This window comes from Narcine bancroftii, chromosome 3, assembly GCF_036971445.1.
Source record: "Narcine bancroftii isolate sNarBan1 chromosome 3, sNarBan1.hap1, whole genome shotgun sequence".
Taxonomy (NCBI): Eukaryota; Metazoa; Chordata; class Chondrichthyes; order Torpediniformes; family Narcinidae; genus Narcine; species Narcine bancroftii.
In genome coordinates, this window is record NC_091471.1 from 351157515 (window position 1) to 351174881 (window position 17367).

A 17367-nucleotide genomic window follows, 5' to 3' on the forward strand; every position below is an offset into this window, starting at 1 on the left:
CCGACTGGATGCACCACAGGCAGACCCTGACCATCGAGAAGACTGCTGCTATGCACGCAAACCCATAAGCTGTGAGGGAGAGGCAGCTGTCTTCCCTCGCTCCTGCTCACAGGCATTGACTGGCCTAAATGGCACTTGGGGCCGTTTCTCCGTTCTGGGTACTGACTGCCTGCGGAGCTCGCATTGTTGCTAAGGTTGGGGGGTTGAGTCATTTTCGACGGCCCTTGGGTTGGCACTGCCATTACTCCTGACACTAGGCTCCTCCACTTGCCTCTGATCCTTGCCAGGTCGTCTATATCCTCGCCGTAATTTTTTTTTTTTGTTGATTGAAGCTTCCTCTTCCTCTTCTTGTATTCAGGCAGGGTTTTTACTTTTTTTTGTCCTGGATCTCAATTTTTAATGCTGTTTTCTGGTCTAGGTCTGGGAGCTCCTACGATCTGCAGCCTCCTAGATTCTCACAATCACGTGATCTCCAATTGAGGATAATCTTAATAAATGGACAACCCTCCCAATAACTTTGGTTGGAAGGGTCAACTAAATTACAATGAATGTGCTGCTGAGTACAATATTCTTTTTCAAAGTTTTCCTGTTCCTATACCTCAGAGATGCTTTCAAAACCTTAATAAATGCATCACGAAGTTTCTGTGGAAAGGTAAGCCTTCCAAAGTCTCTATTGATAAATTAACTTGGAATTATGAATTGGGAGGATTAACACAGAAAACCTTATTTATAAATGGAATTCTAAATTATTATCTGGCCCTAAAAGAAGTCCCCCCTATTAAAGCAGATAATTACAATTTATGGAATAAAATTAATGGTCAAATTGGGGATGGGGGCGGGGGGTTCTTTCACCCAAAACACCTTTAGCTCAAAAAATATTAATTCCATTAATGATTGAAAATAAAATCCTGGAGACTTGGTCCCAGAGAGGGGTTAAGTGTATTGAGGATTGTTATGAGCAGGGACGATTTATGACATTTGAGCAAATTAGGGATAAATAAAGAGTTTTAAATACATAGCATAGCAGTTACTTGAAAATTTGATCCCCAACTAGGTTTAGGTCGCTGGGAGATAAAAATGCATAATTGCGTTCCCCTGGAGAAGATCTCTACTGAATGCTCTTTTTCTGTAGAATCAAGATTCAAACACAAATCAGATACCAAACATCAGCATAATTCTCTCTCACACCTTCATAACAATTTCCCAAATCTGAAAGCATTATTATCTGGTATAGATTTCCATTTTAAAACACAAGTTGTAATATCCCTTCAAGCCCACTCTGCCATTCATCCAAATTGTGGCTGGGCGACCTCAATACCACTTTCTGTAAATGGCACCCACGTCCTCGAGGAAGTCAGAAGTCAAGCAGCATCACGGGAGGAAAAAGAATGTTGACATTTCAAACCAAAGCTGTATACCAGGACTGAGGACAGCAAGTATAGAAACAGTATAAAGGTGTCAGGGTGGAAGGCGTGAGACAGGAACCCCACACAGGATTGATGAACCAGTTGTAATTTTATGCAGTTTGCACACATACATAAATATGGGTGTATAATTTGTTACAAAATATCTTCAAGTCAAGCCAAGTTTATGGTCATCTGATTGCACAAGTACCACCTGACAAAACAGTGTTCTCTGGTCCTTGATGCAAAACCCACACACACAACCAGACATAATACATGTACAGATATACAATACATATAAATACTTGACCTGCATATAAACAATTAAATAGTTTTACTCAGATGGGTAGTGAGCATTCGTTCAGCATTCTTGGTCGTTCAGCATTCTTGGTCGTTCAGCATTCTTGGTCGTTCAGCATTCTTGGTCGTTCAGCATTCTTGGTCGTTCAGCATTCTTGGTCGTTCAGCATTCTTGGTCGTTCAGCATTCTTGGTCGTTCAGCATTCTTGGTCGTTCAGCATTCTCACTGCCTGTGGGAAGAAGCTGTTCCTCAGCCTGTGTTAATGGCTCTGATACTCCTATATCTATTCCCCAAAGGGAGAAGCTGAAAAGATGCTGTGTGCCAGTGGAAGGAATCCTCAATGATTTTGCACACCCTCTTCAGATAATGATCCCGGTATTCACGTCAATGGGATAAGGTGGGGGGGGGGGGGGTTGGTGTGGGAGAAGACTCCAGTGCCACTCATGTAGTAATACAGTAATCTTGTATCACTACATAGTTATAATGATGCAGGAAAGTCCTCAAACCTACTGGATTCCCATCAGCTCATAGAGGAACAGTCTGAACAATCCTATTTTTCTCCATCTTATGATTTATTCTCTTTGATCAAGCCCATCATCTCCCTTGATGTTTCCCCCCATTAACTATTTAGAATCAGAATTTATTGCCATGAGCATGTATTACAGGCACAAATATTGCTACAAATTACATTTTAAAATAAATTAGTGCAAAAAAAAGAGAAAGTGAGGTAATGTCTGTGAGTCATTCCATTCAGAAATCTGATGGCTGAGGGGAAGAAGCTGTTTTTGTGCTGCTAGGTGTTCGTCTTCAGGCTCCTGTACCTCCTTCCTGATGGTAGCAGCCGAAAGTGGACATGGCTTGGGTGGTAAGGGTCCTTAAGGATAAAGGCTGCTTTCTTATGACACCACCTCTTGATGTCCTCGATGGGGTAAGATAGCTTTGGCTGAGTCCACAACCCTCTTGTCATATTTTCCTGTCTTGTGCATTGGCACTTCGATACCAGACAGTGATGCAAACAGTCAGAATACTCTCCACAGTACACCTGTAGAAATTTTCAAGAGTCCTTGGTGACATTCCAAATCTCCACAATTTCTCCACAAAGTAGAGCTACTGGCAAGCCTTCTTCGTGATTGCATCGACAAGGAGGCCCCAGCAATGACAAATCTTCAGAGATGTTGACATCCTTGAACTTGAAACGCTTTAACCTTTTCATTACTGACCCCTTGATGAGGACTGGTTCACATTTTTCTGATTTCCCCCTCCTGAAGTCCATAAACAGCTCCTTAGTTTTGCTAACATTGAGTGTAAGTTTGTTGTTGTGACACCACTCTACTTGCTGATCTCTCTCTCTCTCTCTCCTGTATGTTTCCTCATTGCCATCTGTGATTCTGCCGACGACAATTGTGCCACCGGCAATTTGCTGAATTGTGCCTAGTTACACAGTCATGGATCATCAAATAATGGACCAGTTTATCTCTCAGATGTGAGAAAAAACCAGAACTTGCAGAAGAAACCCACATAGTCATGGAAAGAAGTGCAAATTCCAGAGTCAGGAACAAACGGTGCTCCTGCTTCAAAGCACTGAGGACCAACTGTCGCACGACTAAAATACACCTGATATGTTTTACTTTTGAAACATCCTTTCCACAATTACTGAAACATAAGCTACAAAACAATAGTTTTTGAACTTGAAGGAACCACAATAGTTTAATGTCACCAGATATTAATGATATGTTCTGGTCAGGTAATTTCATGCCAAGGCACATGATGCACTCGTCACAATATACAGTAGCTCAAAAGATCAAATCAAGGGAAAATATCTACTTTATGGCCAGCCTTTTAAATAATGAAGACAGTGCAAGGTAAAAAGGATAGTTTGTTATTACATATTTTTATTCATTTGTTGTTATTTTAATAAATAAACGTCAGATGCTGAGAGAAAGTGTTTTTTAATTATTACACCAATCCATCAACTACTACAAACAGCAATTGCCTGAACATATTTTTTGTTTAAAAACTGGATATTCAAGTCAGTCCCAATAACCATTTGTTGCAAGATAGCCACGCCATTGTTGAAATCATTCTTTTCCATAACTGAATAGGCTCTGCTCTACTGCAAGCATCTCCATAATAGTTAAAAAAATTGTTCATGCAAGTACAACAATACCAAGGCACGATGAAAAGTTATTAACTTGAAACATTAACCATTTTCTCTCCAGAGACCCTCAGAGTATTTCCACCATTTTATTGTTGTAAGAAAAGTCAAGGTTGAGTGCAAGTCATTAAACCCAATGAATATGTTAATCATTTGCAAAAGGGAGACCATAGCCATTGGCACCTAAAATAATTGTTCATGGCATAAAATATGATCCAAGTGGTATCCAGAGTACTCAAAACATGAAAACATCTCCAGCTGTCCCTGTGTTTCGAAACCAAACTACTGACAGGATGCTGACAAATTTGTCACTTCACCAAATGCAGAATTATTTTACTGCAAGAAAAACTTAGCCAGTCATGTAGCATTTATTGGAAGCAACATTTCAGGACTGAACCCTTTATCAAGGTATTTTCCATCCTTTTCAAACAGTAAAGCCAAATGAACCAATTTTTCAACTGTGATGGTACATTTAACTTCACGCACATTTAGAAGGAACAAAGAACTGATGTCTTGGCCCCTTCAATGTCAGAGAGAGTTGGCAACAGAGTAGCAAACTCCTTCAAAGGTGGGTATAAAGTAAAACACTAAAGTCCACAGACACCGTGGTTGAAGTAATACACAAAGCTGGAGAAACTCAGCTGGTCAAACAGCGTTCTTTATATAGCAACATTTCAAGCTTCAGCCCTTCCTGAAGGTACAAGCAAAATGGTAGGGGGGAGGATTAGGGGAGGACAGACCCAAAGGAGGTAATAGGTAGATAAGGGAGGGAGGGCACACCAGCAAACGGGGGGGGGGAGAGATGGCTCTGGGAATGTAGAGGGAAGAGAGTGGAGAGCAGGAGTAAATAAGACAGAGGATGGGTTGGGGGGGGGGTGATGGGGAGTAGGTTAGCAGAAACTAGAGAAATCAATATTAATGCCATCTGGTTGGACAGTGCCCAGACAGAAAATCAAGTGTTATGCCTCCAATTTATGGGTGGCCTTGGTGGGATAGTAGCCATGGACAGACATGTCAAAGCAGTAGTTGAGTGCAAAATTGAAGTAGTTGACCATTGGGAGATCCCTGTCACTAATGTGGACATCTCCCAATCTGCGCCCAGTCTCTCTGACATAGAGATGGCAGCAATAGTAGCACCAGATGTAGATGACCACAGTGGATACACAAGTGAATATAGAACACAGCACAGACCCTTTGGCCCTCAATGTTGTACTAACCCATATATTCTTTTTAAAAAAGTACGAAGCCCTCCCTACCCCCCAATCCTCTATTTTTCTTCCATCCATTTGCCTGTATAAGAGTCTCTTTAATGTCTCTAATGTTTCAGCCTGTACCACCACCCCCAGCAAGGCATTTCAGACACCCACAACTCTGCGTGGATAAAAAAAAAACTTACCCCTGATGTTTCCCCTAAACTATCTTTCCCTTCACTTTGCACAGATGTCTTCTGGTGTTTGCTATTCCTACCCTGGGAAAAGCTGCTCCCCACCTATGCCTCTCATAATTTTGTCACCTTCTATTGTCTTCTCTCATCCTTCTTCACTCGAGAGAGAAAAAATCCCAGCTCTGCTAACCTTGCCTAGTGCCTTATAAGACTTATTTTCCAATCCAGGCAATATCCTAGTAAAATCACCTCTGCACCCTCTCCATAGCTTCCACATCCTTCCTGATGAGGAGGTGACCAGAACTCAATACTGAATTGCTGAGTTTCTCCAGCATTGTGTTTTCACTTCAACCACAGGGTCTACTCCTTGGACACGCGTGGGTCTCACCAGAGATCAGTAAAGTGGCAACTCCACTTCGAAGGTCTCTTTGGGGGCCCCACTGGTGGTGGGGGCGGGGGGAGGCGGGGGGGGGGCGAGGGAGGAAGGTGTGGGCGCTACTGGAGCGAAGGGATGAGGGTTGGGAAGAGTGGAGAGCTACGGTTTCCAAGGTTGATACCTCTGAACTCCAGGCAATAAAGTAACTCACTTTAAAATAAAATAGTCTTTCTCCTACTCTCAGTGCCGGCGTCCTCTTCATTCACCTGCAGCCTCCCGAGCGCGAGCGCGAGCGGACGCACGCGCCCAACGCCAGACTGAGCGATCCGCCGGCCGCCGGCTTGTTAGTACATGACGTCATGACGAGCGCGTAGCTTGACGTCGACAGCCTGTTACTGGGTTACGGCGGCGGCTCTGGGCCTTGTGTGTGAGGGTGAGACGCGTTTCCACCTTTCATTCAAATAAAACACCCCAGAACAGTAGGAGGGAAGGACAAAGAAAGCTCCAGCGACAATGACGGAGGGAACCGAACGAGCTGATGGCAGGATTGTGAAAATGGAGATGGATTATAGTTCCACGGTGGACCAGCAGCTCCCAGAGTGCGAAAAAATGGCCCAAGTAAGTGCCAGTCATTTGTCCTAGTCACTGAGTCATGCGGCTCGAGTGATCGGGGGAAGCTAGGCCTTGGGAGAGGTAGTAGGCCTCACGCCTCGGCTGGCTGCAAAATCATGCTCTGAATGCATTTTTAATCAGTGTTTCTTTACTGAAAATCAGAACGAGGAAAAGCATTTTAAAAAAAAGTTGTCGAACACCCCCAAATGGAAACCTACATCATCAGCGTGGAATGCTCTATAAATACGGTGATGAATCCATTTGCAATCAATAATTATTGGCGTTGCATTGCAATCAGTGCGGAGATTTCATCTGTCATGAGTGTTGTTGACTTGGAGGCAGGAATTGAGTGCACTGTAGCCGATGATACAGAGATACTTGAGTGAACGAGTTATGAGCACAAAATAGCTATAGAGATAGGTTAAGTGAGTGGGCAAGAAGTTGGTAATGGGAAAATGTGAGTTTATGCGCTTTGAAAGAAGAATGAAAAAACAAATTGTAAATCAGAATCATAATTTATTGTCATGAACCTATCAAGGAATTTGTTGTTTTGCACCAGCATCATAGTGCAAACATTTATATAAAACCACCTCACAAAATAAATGTTTAAAAAAAGTGCAAGAAAAAGTCAAAGTAAGGCAATGTCAGTGGTTCATTATTCATTCAGGAATCTGATGTCAGAGGGGAAAAAGATACAGGAGCTTGAAGACACTCAGTGGCACATGGTCAGCTTCTTCAGAAAGAGTTAAGAAGGCATAGCCTGGGTGGTGAGGGTCTTTGAGGATAGAAGCTGCTTTCTGAAGGCACCGCCTCTTGTAGATGCCGCAGGCGGAGTTTTTTTTCCTCTCCTGAATGTTGGCACCTCTGTACCACACAGTGATGCAACCGTCTCCATGATACACTTGTAGAAGTTTTCAAGAGTCTTTAGTGACAGACCAAATCTCAAACACTCAAAAAGTATAGCGGCTATTGAAGAGGAAACTACAAAATGTTGTGGTATATTGGTATCAGAGAATCCTGTTACACAAAACACTATGTAGATACAATATGTGAGTATGGATGTTGTCCTTTTTTGGAAAGGGTCCAGAGTATAAGGAAGTTTTGAATCAAGTTTGCCGAGAGTTGTCATGATCTTACCTGGATAGATGATCACCAATGTTCATTCTGTTGTAGGTTACCAGATTGACTTGAATGCTGGGTTCTCTAAGTTTGGGTAACCCTTGCATTGATGTGTTTCTATTTGACCTTTCCCTCCTCTCCTTTTGTACTCTTCTAAAACTAATCCATTCCTTAATGGTCTCTTCCTCTACCTGTTTCTCCACCTTTCTCTCCTTTTGCCCAATATCCTATCAACTCTTGAACCCTCCATCTCATTTTATGCTTCATTTCCCTATCCACTCAACAGTGGGACCTGACCCAAAATATTGAGTGACATATTCCTTCCATGGATGCTGTCTGACCTGCTGAATCTCTCCAGTATCTCTTTGTTTACTCATAGGAGACTGCAGACCAGGGGTTGATAACATGAATTGATGTAGATAGGTACTTAACAGCATGGACATGCTGGACCAAATGGCATTTTTTTGCACTGTATGATTTTATGACTATTGGTAATTTATAGTGTCTTAATTAACCTATGAATCCACCAGTCTTTGAGATGTGAAAGGAAAGTGGAACACCTTTTTAAAACGACATGGTCACAGGGAGAATGTGCAAACTCCATACAGACAGAACCTGAGTTTAGAATTGAGCCCAGATCACTGGAGTTGAGACATGGCTCTGCTGGAAGAATGTGCTTACAGTGCAGAGAAAATTCATTTGGTTGATTGCATAATGAAGGGGTTGACTAAGGACAATGGCTCTCAACCAGTGGTGGGCCACAGCATGTTTCCATGTGGTTCTTTAAAAATATTGAATAAAATACGTTAAATTAGATAATATCTTATTTGTATTCCTATTTACATCAATGGAGCAGTAGCAGAACGTGTATCAAGCTTTAAATTTATTGGTGTTCCACATTTCTGATGATCTCACCTGGTCTCTGAACTTTTTCATTCTGAACAAAAAGGCACAACAGTGTCTTTATTTTCTGTGGAGCATTTTTGTCCCAGGATATTGATGGATTTTTACCGCTGTACCATTGAGAGCATACTTACCTATGGCACCTCATTGTGTCTTGTATTGGACCGTAAAGCACTTCAGTGGGGGGGTGAAAACTGCCCAGCTGATTATCGGCATTCATTTGCCCACCATTAAGAACATGTATCAGGAACGCTGTCTGGGCAGGGCGAAGAGCATCATAAAAGATGCATCACACCAAACAATGGATTTTTTTACTCTTCTCCCATCTGGTTGGTGCTACAGGAGCCTTTGCTCTAGAATCAGCAGGCTCAAGAGGAACTTTTATCCCCCGAGGCTGTGACCCTGCTGAACCTTAAATCACAGCACTGAGTGGAACTGCACTCACTTTGTGCTGCCAGTATTTTTATAATTGTTTGCTGGCTGAATGCATTTGCTTTTATTTACACATAGTTATTTGTATATAGCCCTATATTTTAACTTCTGGTTGGATGCTAATTGTATTTCATTGGCTTTGTATTTTATTTGACACATTGACAATAAAGTTGAATCTAATCTAATAAAGATGTGTTTCTTACAGAGCTGCTTTTGACTTGAAAATATTGTTCAGTCATTGCCACCAGTGGGCCATGGCATGTTAGATTGGAAGCCAGGCGGGCCTGAGACTGAAAAAAAGTTGAGCAATAGATTATAGAATGAAAGGTGATCTTACTAAAATGTCTAAGATTCTGAGGGGAATTGACAGGATGAGATGTTTTGCCATTTTGGGTATCTAGCACCAAGGGGTGTAATTTAAAAATTTGAGGGAGTTCCTTTCAGATCTGAGTAAAATTTCTTGTCTCAGAATTGTGAATCTTTGACATTCATTACTCCGGAGACCTGTATTTGAGGCATTGAGCACATTCAAGGGCAGTCATTGACAGTTATTAAAACTGTAAGGGGCTCAAGGGATATGGAGATCGATTGGGGGAAATGGTGTTGAGGCCAAGACTGGAATAGCCATATACTTTTTGAATGGCAGAACAGGCTAGGATCCAACTGGCCTGCAATTGCACCTGTTTCTTATGTTCTAAGTCAGGGGTGTCAAACTGAAATTCACCGAGGGCCAAAATTAAAAACTTGGACTAAGTCGTGGGCCAAGCTAAATATTTATTGAAAATTTTCAACAACATCTGCATGTTTTCTCTTCTTTCAACATATGTAATGTTAAACTTTTTCTTATTAAAATAAATGTTTAATTATAGTTTTGGTTAAACTTTTTCCAGAAGCATTAACAAATGAGAAATAAAATATTCAATAAATAATATTTCTCTATAGCCTTTAAGCTCCTTTTAAATGTATTTTTTTTCACAAGCCAACAAGTCAAAAAAATAACAACTTGCTTCAATGAAAATCCAATCTTTCAACTATGAACAGTCCAAAGTGAACCAAAGAAAATATTAATCCAAGCTCCACTGTGATTTACTCTGATGCACCTGGGTCTAAACCAGATACTTGACATCTCTTCTTAGATGCAAGTTCATCAAACTCTGAGGTCAGAGTTTGCCTCCCACCTGTCTTGAAAGGTCCTGTTTTCTGTCTTTCGTTTGACCATTTTTCGTAAGGGGTTTATTACATGTGAGTTGGGCGACAGGTCGCAGATACTAATGAAAGTAAAGAGAGGAGGTGGGGGCGATTAGCGGGCTGACAGGCTGGTGCCGATGCATTTGCAAAGCATTCTGGGATTTGTAGTATTAGCTGTGCATGCGCTCTACTGGCGCGGCGGCCAGCGGGCCATCTCCAATACATATTTGATATGATCTTGTGGGCCAAATATAATTATATCACGGGCCAAATTTGGCCCGCAGGCCTGAGTTTGACATGTGTGCTCTAAGTGTTTAAAAATATACAGTGTCATTCCACTAATTCATGAAAACACTTTAAACTGCATAGCACAGAAAAGTTCCAACAAAGCCTCTCGCCCAAGTTTTTGTTCCCATTGTGTGATGTTTGTGATCCAAGTATTAATGTACATTGAACATACAAATCCGGAGTATAGGTCCCACAAGCCTGCTCCACAGTATGATATGATTGCTGGTGATCAGATTTGAACATAATTTCTGCATTTGCTCTACCCGCACTAACTTTTTAATCCCATTGTTTGTCAAGAACAACCTCTGACTTTAAAATATTCAGAGGCTCCCTTTGATGAAGAGAGTTCCAAAGACTTAAAACTCTCTGAGAAATTTGACCTCAGTTATCCTAAATGGATGACCTGTCTTCACATTCACCAGGTGGAAACCCTGGATCTTCAATATTTCCACCTCAACGACTACTGCCCTGTAGCACTAACTTCTACGGTGATGAAATGCTTTGTGAGGCAGGTCATGGCTAGAATTAACACATACTTAAGCAACGATCTTGACCCATTGCAGTTCGCCTATCGTCTCAATCACTCCACAGCAGATACAATATCACTGGCCCTCCGTGCAGCTCTGGGCCACCTCGAAAACAATAATTCATACATACGTTTGCTCTTTATCAACTACAGCTTGGCCTTCAATACCATTATTCCCTCAGTGCTGGTTGAGAAGCTACAAACTTCTGGCCTCTGTACCCACCTCTGCAACTGGATCCTTGGCTTCTCATCGAAAGATCACAGTCAGTACTAATTGGAAACATTGTCTCCTCCTCACTGATCATCAACACAAGCGCACCCCAAGGATGCCGGCTTAGCCCACTGCTCTACTCGTTATACACCTATGACTGTGTGGCCAAGTACAACTCCAATTCCATTGCAAGTTTGCCGATGGCACCATAATTGTTGGCAGAATCACAAATGGCAATGAGGAAGTGTACAGGAGGGAGATAAATCAGCTCATTGAATGGTGAAATGACAACAACCTTGCACTTACTGTCAGCAAAGGAGATGATTGTGGACTTTAGGAGGAAGTCAGAAGAACATGACTGAGTCCTCATTGAGGGCTCAGTAGTGGAGAAAGTCAAGAACTTCAATTTTCTGGATGTCAACATCTCAGAGGATCTGCCCTGGAGCCTCCACGTTGATGCAATCATGAAGAAGGCTCACCAGCGGCTATACTTTGTGAGGTGTCTGAGGAGATTTGGCACGTCACTGGAGACTCTTGTAAACTTCTACAGGTATACCATGGAGAGTATTCTGACTGGTTGCATCACAGCCTGGTATGGAGGCCCCAACTCTCAAGACAAGAATAAACTTCAAAGGGTTGTTAATTTCGTATGCAATGTCACAGGCACCAGACTTCACTCCATTGAGGACATCTACACGAGGAGGTGTCTTAAGAAAGCAGCCTCTATCCTCCACCACCCAGGCCATGCCCTCTTCAATTGCTACCATCAGGACAAAAGGTACAGGAGCCAAAAGGTGAGAATGGCACAAGGACAGCTTCTTCCCCGCTGCTATCATATTCCTGAATAATCAATAATTTTATGAACCCAAAGACACTGTCTTACTTCTTGTCCACGATTATTATTGTTTATTTATTTTTCCTTACAGTGATGTAGTAAAATAGTATAAAATGAATGCACAAGTATGATGCTGTTGCAAAAAAAACCAAATTTCATGACTTGTTCATGATAATAGATTCTGATTCAATGTTTCATTTGTGTCTCCTCCCAATTCTTCCAAATTCCAGTGGATACAAACCTAGCCTAACCAACTTTTCCTCACAAGGATACCTGCTTGTTCAGGTATTGGTCCAGTGAACCTCCACTGGATTGCTTAATGTATTTACATGCATCCTTAAATAATAAGGTCAGTAATGTAAATGGTTCTCCAGAATGTTCTATGTGATTGAAGCATTACCTCTCCATATTAGCCTTTTTCAAATCTTGCACTCAAATACCCAGCTCCTGCTACACTTCAGAGTTTTGCGATCTTTCACCATTTTGATAATATTTTTATATTTCTCCTCCCATAGAATATTACAGCATAGTATAGGCCCTTCAGCCCTTGATGTTGTGCCAACCCATATATTCCTGCCTCGTAACCATCTATTTTTCTTTCATTCATGTGCATCTCTAAGAGTCTCTTAAATGCTGCTAGTGTTTCAGCCTCCTCCTCCATCTCTGGCAAGGCATTCTGGGAACCCACAACTCTGTAGTTATATATTTTTTTAAAAGTAATCCCGTGATGTCTCCCCTAAACTTTTCCTCCCTTCACTTTGTAGTCTGGTGTTTGCTATTCCTGCCCTGGAAAATGGTACTGGCTGACAATCCTGTCTATGCCTCTCAGAATCTTGTAGAGAAAGTCTCCTTTCATCGTATTATCCAAAGATAAAAGTTTCAGCTCTGCTAACTTTGCATCATAAGACATTTTCTAATCCAGGCAACATCCTAGTAAATCTCCTTTTCTCCCTCTCCATAGCTTCCATATCCTTCCTATAATGAGGTGACCAGAACTGAACAATAGTCTTTAAGTATGGTCTCATCAGAAATTTATAGAGTTGCAACATGACCTCTCGACTTTTGAATTCAACCACCCTTTTAAAATGAACCTAACATTCCTTAGGCCTTCTTAACTATCCTATCAACCTACACAGCAATCTTGAAAGATGTATGGATTTGGACCCCAAGATCCCTCTGTTCATCAACACTCTTCAGTAACTGACCATTAACCCTGTACTCAGCCTTCTGGATTGGCCTTCCAAAGTTCATCACCTCACACTTACGGACTGAATTCCATCTGTCACTTTTCCTCCCAGCTCTATATCCTGTCTATATTCTCTTGTAACCTTCTGTCAACCTTCAGCTCCATTCAGAGCTCCTCCAACCTTCATATTGTCCGCAAACATACTGACCCATCCTTCCTCTTCTTCATCTAAGTCAGTGGTTCTCAACTTTTTTCTTTCCACTGACATACCACTTTAAATATTCCCTATGCCATAGGTGCTCTGTGATAAGAAAGGAGTTGCTTAAGATGGTATGTGGGTGGAAAGAAAAATTTGAAAACAACTGTTTTAATTGTAGCTCATTGATTCATTATGTGCACGGTTTCATAACTCCAAAGGAAATAGATCAGTGATAATTTTTCTCAAACAAAATATTTCTGTAACAATTGGGTCCAGAACAGTGATTCTCAACTTTCCTCCCCCACTCATATACCACCTTAAGCATCCCTTACTAATCACAGAGCACCGATTTATAAAATATCACAAAGAGCAGGGATCCCTGCAGAACTCTACTAGTCCATCTTTCATGTTTTTCTCACTATTTTTGTTTGTTAAGTCTTCCCTTGTATATTATTTTGCAGCCTTTTTATGTCCTCTTCACAACTTGCTTTCAACCCTTGTGTCGTCAGCAAATTAATCATACCTCCAGCTCCTTCATCCAAGTCATTTATGTAAACTAACAAGTTGAGACCCCAATGACGCACCACTCATTACATTGTGACAAACAGCAAATGGGTAGATTCTGAGCACTCATCTGTACAGTACTATATAAAATCAAATGTAATTTTTTTTGCTTTAGACTGTGAATTTCAATTTGAGACACTGAAGTTGTGTTAAATGGATCTTTATCCACTTCCAGCACCTTGAAAATCCTCAAGGTCACAATAAAAGGGAGGAGTCACATGATGGAGTAGTGGCCGGTCAGGAAAACCAGCCCTCTCCAGAAAAATAGGAAAAAAGTTAGGAAAAGACAAAGCACAACAAAAATAAAATATAAGAAATAGAAGATAAAGTTACAGAGAAGAGAAAGAAGATGGCACCCAAGAAGGAGAAAGTAAAAACAACCGGAAAAAAAAGTAGAAAAGTCGTCGGAGGTCTTACCTGCACGAAGGAACAGGGAACTGTGGTGGCGAGGAGCACCCAATCCCTGAGGTTAGTACCTGCCCAGCGGAGTCGCGACTTCCTGATCGGTGGACTTTAAAAATGGCTCTCGGAGCCAAGCAAAAGTGCGCAGCTGCGCAATCAAAGGAAAAAGAGGACACTGACAGGAGGGGGGCACGAACAGCTGAGGGACGCCCGACACCAGGGCGCTCAGCTGGGAGACGGGAAAGGCGGCAGAGGAGTGAGTGAGGAAATAGAAAAGGGAGAAATACAGAGGGGTGACCGACAAGAGGATCAATGACAGGAGGCCCGATAGACGAGCAGCCCAGGAGGGGAGGACCAACAGCAAGAGGAGGCCCGACAAAGAGATACAAGCAGCTCATCAGGAAAAACAGAAAAGACACAGACACAAAGAAAAGAAGAAGACACAAACACAGGTTCAGACACAGAAGAAGAGGAAGAAGAGACCAAGATCTTCACAGAGAAATAGAAGGTAAAACTGATGGACAAAATATAGATAAAGCTTTTTTTTGAAGAACAAATTAGATCATTAAAAGAATGGTTATCATTAGAATTTAGTGCAATTAAAAGGAAAACGAAAAGAGCAGAAGATAAAATGCAAAGTTTAGAACTGGTCATGACAGAAATAGGGAATAGAGTAGAGAATGTGGAAGAGTGGGAAATGGGTGTAGAAATGGAAGGAAATGACTTGAGAAAAATTGGAAGAAAGTGACAAAATTAAAGAGGCACAAGAGTTGTTATCTCAGAAAATTGATATGTTGGAAAATTATAGAAAGCAAAACAACATAAAAATAGTGGGCCTGAAGGAGGGTGAAGAAGGCACAGACATGAAGGAATTTATAACAGGATGGTCCCGAAGGTCCTGGGAAAGACAGAAATGCAGGAAAAAATGGAGCATTAGCTCCGAAACCACAGGCACGTCAAAAACCAAGATCCATTTTAGTAAAATTTTTGAGATATACGACAAGAGAAAATATATTGGAGCGGGCAAGGAATGAAGTTAGAGAAGATAATAAGCCACTGGAAATCAAGTCAAAAAATATTTTTTTGCCCAGACATAAGTTTGGGTTCTTAAAGAGGAGGAAGGAGTTTAATACAGCGAAAAGGATTTTATGGAAAAAAGGTTACAAATTCATGTTAAGACATCCAACCGTGCTTAAAATATTTATACCCAGAGAGCAAAATAGACTGTTCTCGGATCCTGAGGAAGCACAAGAATTCGCAGAATATTTGCAGGACAGAAGAAGAGATGTAACAAGAATGAAGAACGGTGATAAAGTATATATAAAGATGTAAAAACAATGTATATGTAGAGAACTAAAGAGGGAAAAGAGAAGGGAAGGAAGGAAGTAAGGGGAAAAAAGAGAGAGAGAGCATTGTTATATGTGTTTATATTTTTTAAAAAAGTGTTTTCTGGGGAGGGCTGGGGGGAGTGGGAATAAATGTCACTGTAAAATCAGTTGACACTTGTGAGCAAGGTCGCAATCCAAATGGAAAGGGGAGTTGTGGTTGCCCGGCAAGGGATATGGGTCAACTCAGAGATGGAGTGGGGGGAGAGCATTTGGGATTATGATATTGGGTGTGGGTACTGTTGGGATATTTTATGTTTTAAATGTGTTGTCGTACATTGAGTTTAATAAGGGGAAAACTAAGAGATGAAAATGGGAAAAAGGGGGATGGAGGTTGGTAAGGAGGTGGAAAAGAGGTGTAAGCAATATTTAAGATGACATGTTGAACTATATGACTATGAACATTAATGGAATACATAATCAAATTAAAAGGAAGAGGCTACTAAATTTATTGAAGAAGGAAAACCTAGATACAGTATTTGTGAAGGAAATGCATCTAACTGAAGTGGAACATAATAAATTAAAGAGAGACTGGGTAGGACACGTAGCAGCAGCATCCTATAATTCAAAAGCTAGAAGTATAGCCATATCAGTTAACAAAAATGTACCAATCAAAATAGAGGAGGAAATAATAGATCCAGTAGAGAGGTATGTAATGATAAAGTGTCAGATATACTCAAAATTTTGGAATTTGCTCAATATATATGCACCTAACAAGGAGGATCAAAAGTTTATGCAGGATATTTTTTTGAAGATTGCAGACACACAAGGAAATATATTGATAGGAGGGGATTTTAACCTTAATTTGGATCCAATGTTGGATAAAACTGGACAAAAGACAAGTAAAATGAATAAAGTAGCCAAATTTATGGTTAAATCAATGCAGGAAATGAGACTTGTGGATATATGGAGGAGGCAACACCCAGGAGAGAAGAAATTTTCATATTATTTGAGTAGGCACAAAACTTACTCAAGGATTGATATGTTTATGTTGTCAGCCCATATTCAAGGGAGAGTTAGGAAAACTGAGTATAAAGCTAGACTACTATCAGATCATTCACCCCTATTATTAGCAATACAACTGGAGGACATCCCACCAAGAACATATAGATGGAGGTTAAACTCCATGCTACTTAAAGGACAGGAATTGAGGGAGTTTATGAATGCCAAATTAACACATATTTTGAAATAAACACAGGATCAGTGAAATACAAATTTATATTATGGGAAACGATGAAAGCCTTCATTAGAGGACAGATAATAAGATGAAAAAGGATTACAATCGGAAGATAGATCAGTTGGAAAGGGAGATAATGAGTACAGAAAAGGGACTAGTAAAAAGGGATGATATAATGAAAAGGAGAGAATTGGCGGACAAAAAACTAAAATACGAAACATTACAAACGTACAAGGTGGAGAAGAACATAATGAAAACAAAGCAAAAGTATTACGAACTGGGAGAAAAATCACATAAAATATTAGCCTTGCAACTTAAAACAGAACAAGCTAAAAGAACTGTATTGGCATCAAGGAAAAAGGACAAACAAATTACATATAATCCAACAGAGATTAATGAAAACTTTTAAGGAATTTTATGAACAATTATACTAAACAGAGAACAAGGGGAATAGAGGAATTTTTAGCTAAAATTGAACTGCCAAAATTGCAAGAAGAGGAACAAAACAAACTAATAAAACCATTTGAAATAGAGGAAGTACAGGATATATTAAAAAAGCTGCAGAACAATAAAATACCAGGAGAGGATGGAATTCCAATAGAATTTTATAAAACATTTAAAGAGTTATTAATTCCTTCTCTCCTGGAAATAATGAACCAGGTAGAAGAAACACAAAATTTGCCAGATTCAGGTTAGACAGCAATAATTATAGTAATGCCAA

At 40.7% G+C, this 17367-nt stretch overlaps 2 protein-coding genes across 8 annotated transcripts in view; one reads left to right on the top strand and one right to left on the bottom strand.

The window, feature by feature from the left end:
- Positions 1 to 5941, bottom strand: part of pitpnc1a (phosphatidylinositol transfer protein cytoplasmic 1a) — a 244277-nt gene extending 238336 nt beyond the window's left edge. For 4 of the 6 annotated variants that reach the window (XM_069929761.1, XM_069929758.1, XM_069929759.1 and 1 more), the window contains exon 1: positions 5831 to 5880. The gene's annotated coding sequence lies outside the window, so the exon portion shown is untranslated. Of the gene's footprint in view, positions 1 to 5830 lie in introns of all 6 variants that reach the window. The other 2 variants (XM_069929757.1, XM_069929756.1) reach the window with 2 other exon arrangements.
- Positions 5942 to 5990: 49 nt separating this feature from the next.
- The window catches only part of psmd12 (proteasome 26S subunit, non-ATPase 12), a 53590-nt gene continuing 42213 nt past the window's right edge, over positions 5991 to 17367 (top strand). The window contains exon 1 of one of the 2 annotated variants that reach the window (XM_069929753.1): positions 5991 to 6237. In XM_069929753.1, coding sequence (XP_069785854.1) covers positions 6133 to 6237 — 105 coding nt within the window. In that variant the 5' untranslated portion in view covers positions 5991 to 6132. The remainder of the gene's footprint in view (positions 6238 to 17367) is intronic. The other variant, XM_069929752.1, reaches the window with a different exon arrangement.